The sequence below is a fragment of the Aplysia californica genome, unplaced genomic scaffold, assembly GCF_000002075.1.
Source record: "Aplysia californica isolate F4 #8 unplaced genomic scaffold, AplCal3.0 scaffold00367, whole genome shotgun sequence".
Taxonomy (NCBI): Eukaryota; Metazoa; Mollusca; class Gastropoda; order Aplysiida; family Aplysiidae; genus Aplysia; species Aplysia californica.
In genome coordinates, this window is record NW_004797637.1 from 280703 (window position 1) to 283163 (window position 2461).

General features: G+C 45.1%; 1 protein-coding gene across 1 annotated transcript in view; it reads right to left on the reverse strand.

Moving 5' to 3' along the window:
* LOC101860510 (alpha-amylase) overlaps nt 1-2461 on the reverse strand; it is a 17784-nt gene that overhangs the window by 1787 nt on the left and 13536 nt on the right. The window contains exons 8-9 of the mRNA XM_005103316.2: nt 1721-1893; nt 171-333 (exon numbers count right to left, since the gene is read on the reverse strand). Of these exons, the coding sequence (XP_005103373.1) occupies nt 171-333; nt 1721-1893 (336 nt within the window). The remainder of the gene's footprint in view (nt 1-170; nt 334-1720; nt 1894-2461) is intronic.

The window sequence follows — 2461 nt, forward strand, 5'->3', positions numbered from 1 at the left end:
ATTTTATCTGCGATAAGAGTCGCCCGAGATATGATTGAATACGTTTCTAGTTTCTTTGGGGTGCCACTGTATAAATGACTATATTATGTATAAATACTGTCTGAATTTATCTACGGAATGCACCCTGCACTGACATAAACTAGACATCGTCAAATCAACCTTTATCTCACCTGCAGGGTTTTATCCAAGTCATAACCTTCCAGGTTGAAAGCAATAAAGGCACGGTCGCCCCTTGAGAAAGCGATCTGATAGTCGGCCCCTGACCACCAGTTACTGACTGGCTTGCCACTTGCCATGTTACGGAAGGCCACCATGTTGTAGATCTGACGCCATCTGTAAGACAACGTACCGAGAAATAGAATGGGCGGGTGGTCGGAGGGTGCCACTGATAGGTCCTACTTCTTTCCCTTTCTTCTGTTGTTTATGTCTGTCTTATTGTGTCCCTGCACCAAATGGCCACTATTGTGTCGATGTGTTTCTCTTTACACAAACAAATAAACAAATAGAATAAATGTTTTGGTTTGATATAATAATATATATTTAACGCACTTGTAAAACTTTAAGTCGTAAAGTGTTTTAAATCATAACGCGTCGAATGTTACCATGAACACAATTACCTTATGCCATGTATCTATCCGTTACGAGAGAGCAAAATAAATATATACTTAAAAGAGAGGATGATAGCAAAGGACGACTGCAGTATATAGTGATCCAAGAAGCAAACCATACCAAAGCGTTCACCAACGACCAGCCATGTCGATGACAATAATAATATAATACAAAATCATTGAGATATACCTTACGGTGCAACTGTGCATACTCTTTTAGGGTGTCATCATCATCAGCATTGCCTCTCTCACCCTGGATCAGGGTATAGGCCATGGACAAACACTCTATACTTTTCCTTGACCAGAGCTAGCTTCGTGATATTTCATATGTCGTTTGTAGTATACCACTGTTTAATTTAGCCCAAACGGAAAAGAAGATTGTAGTTATAGTGAAAAACTTAACGCCTTACGCACAGCGTGTTTGTTTCGTAGATAGCAAGTGACCTCACGTTAACATAACATATTTTCATGTTGTCACGGCAGCATGCTTCCATACCAACTCTTGTCCTAATGCCACGTGACCACATGCTAACACTCGCCTGACAACGTATAACAGTAATAAACACTCCCGGGATCATTCATTACCTTGTCAACACTCAAGTATTCTCGTGCTCTGTAATAGTCCTAATTACACCCATGACCTTCTGTAACCATGCCAACATATCATACAAAAGAGCACTCACGCCAACACCCATCACCATTGCAACACTCATATGTGCTCATGTGACAACCCTTCACTATGAAAACACTCGCCTGTGATCACGTGACAACCTAACACTCACTTATCCTCACGTGAAAATCAGTCACCTTGACAACACTCACCTGTGCTCACGTGACAATCTGTCACCATGACAACACTCACCTGTACTCACGTGACAACCTAACACTCACCTGTGCTCAGGTGAAAATCCGTCATCATGACAACACCCATCTGTGCTCACGTGACAGCCTAACACTCACCTGTGCTCACGTGACAATCCATCACCATGACAACACCCACCTGTGCTCACGTGATAACCTAACACTCACCTGTGCTCACATGATAATCCGTCACCATGACAACACGCACCTGTGCTGACGTGACAACCTGTCACTATGGTTATAACACTCACCTGTGCTCGCACGCCCAGCCATTGCCACAGATCATGCCGTTAATGGTAACGCTCTTTGTGCTCATGTCGCCATTATGGGGCGGCCCCTCCCACTCGTTGGCGCGGTTATACTCGTAGCTGCTCATGACGCGAGGGAAGCCATACGGGTGAGCCAGCATGAAGGCTGTGGCCAGCTGGATAAGGGATGTTGGATGATACAATACTTTTTTAGAATAGTTCAAGGGATTGGGGTTGAACGAGATTGGGTCAAGATGAAGGTAGTGGCTAGCTGGTGAAGGGGTGTTGGATGATATGAGTCTTTTTTAGAATAGTTCAAGAGATTTGGGTTGAATGGGGCTGGAGGGGGGAGGTCAAGGCGAAGGATGTGGCAAGCTGGTGAAGGAGTGTTGGGTGATATGAGACTTTTTAGAATAGTTCAAGGGATTCTGGGGGGTAGATGGAGGGTGAGGATTGAAAGGGATTGGGAGGGGGGGGGTCGAGATGAAGGCTGTGTTTACATACTAACTGGTGAAGGGATGCGTTGAATGATATAAGTCTCTTGAAAATGGTTCAAGGGATTGGGGTGGGTAGATGGAGGCCGAGGATTGAAAGGGGTGGGAGGGGGGAGGGGACGGTGTCGCCATGAAATCCGTGTCCAGCTGATGGGGTGTTGGGTAATATAAATCTTGAAAACCGGTTTAAGGGTTTTGGGGGGTGAAGTTTGAAAGGGGATCGATAGGGGGAAGTGGAGGGAGGGCGAAA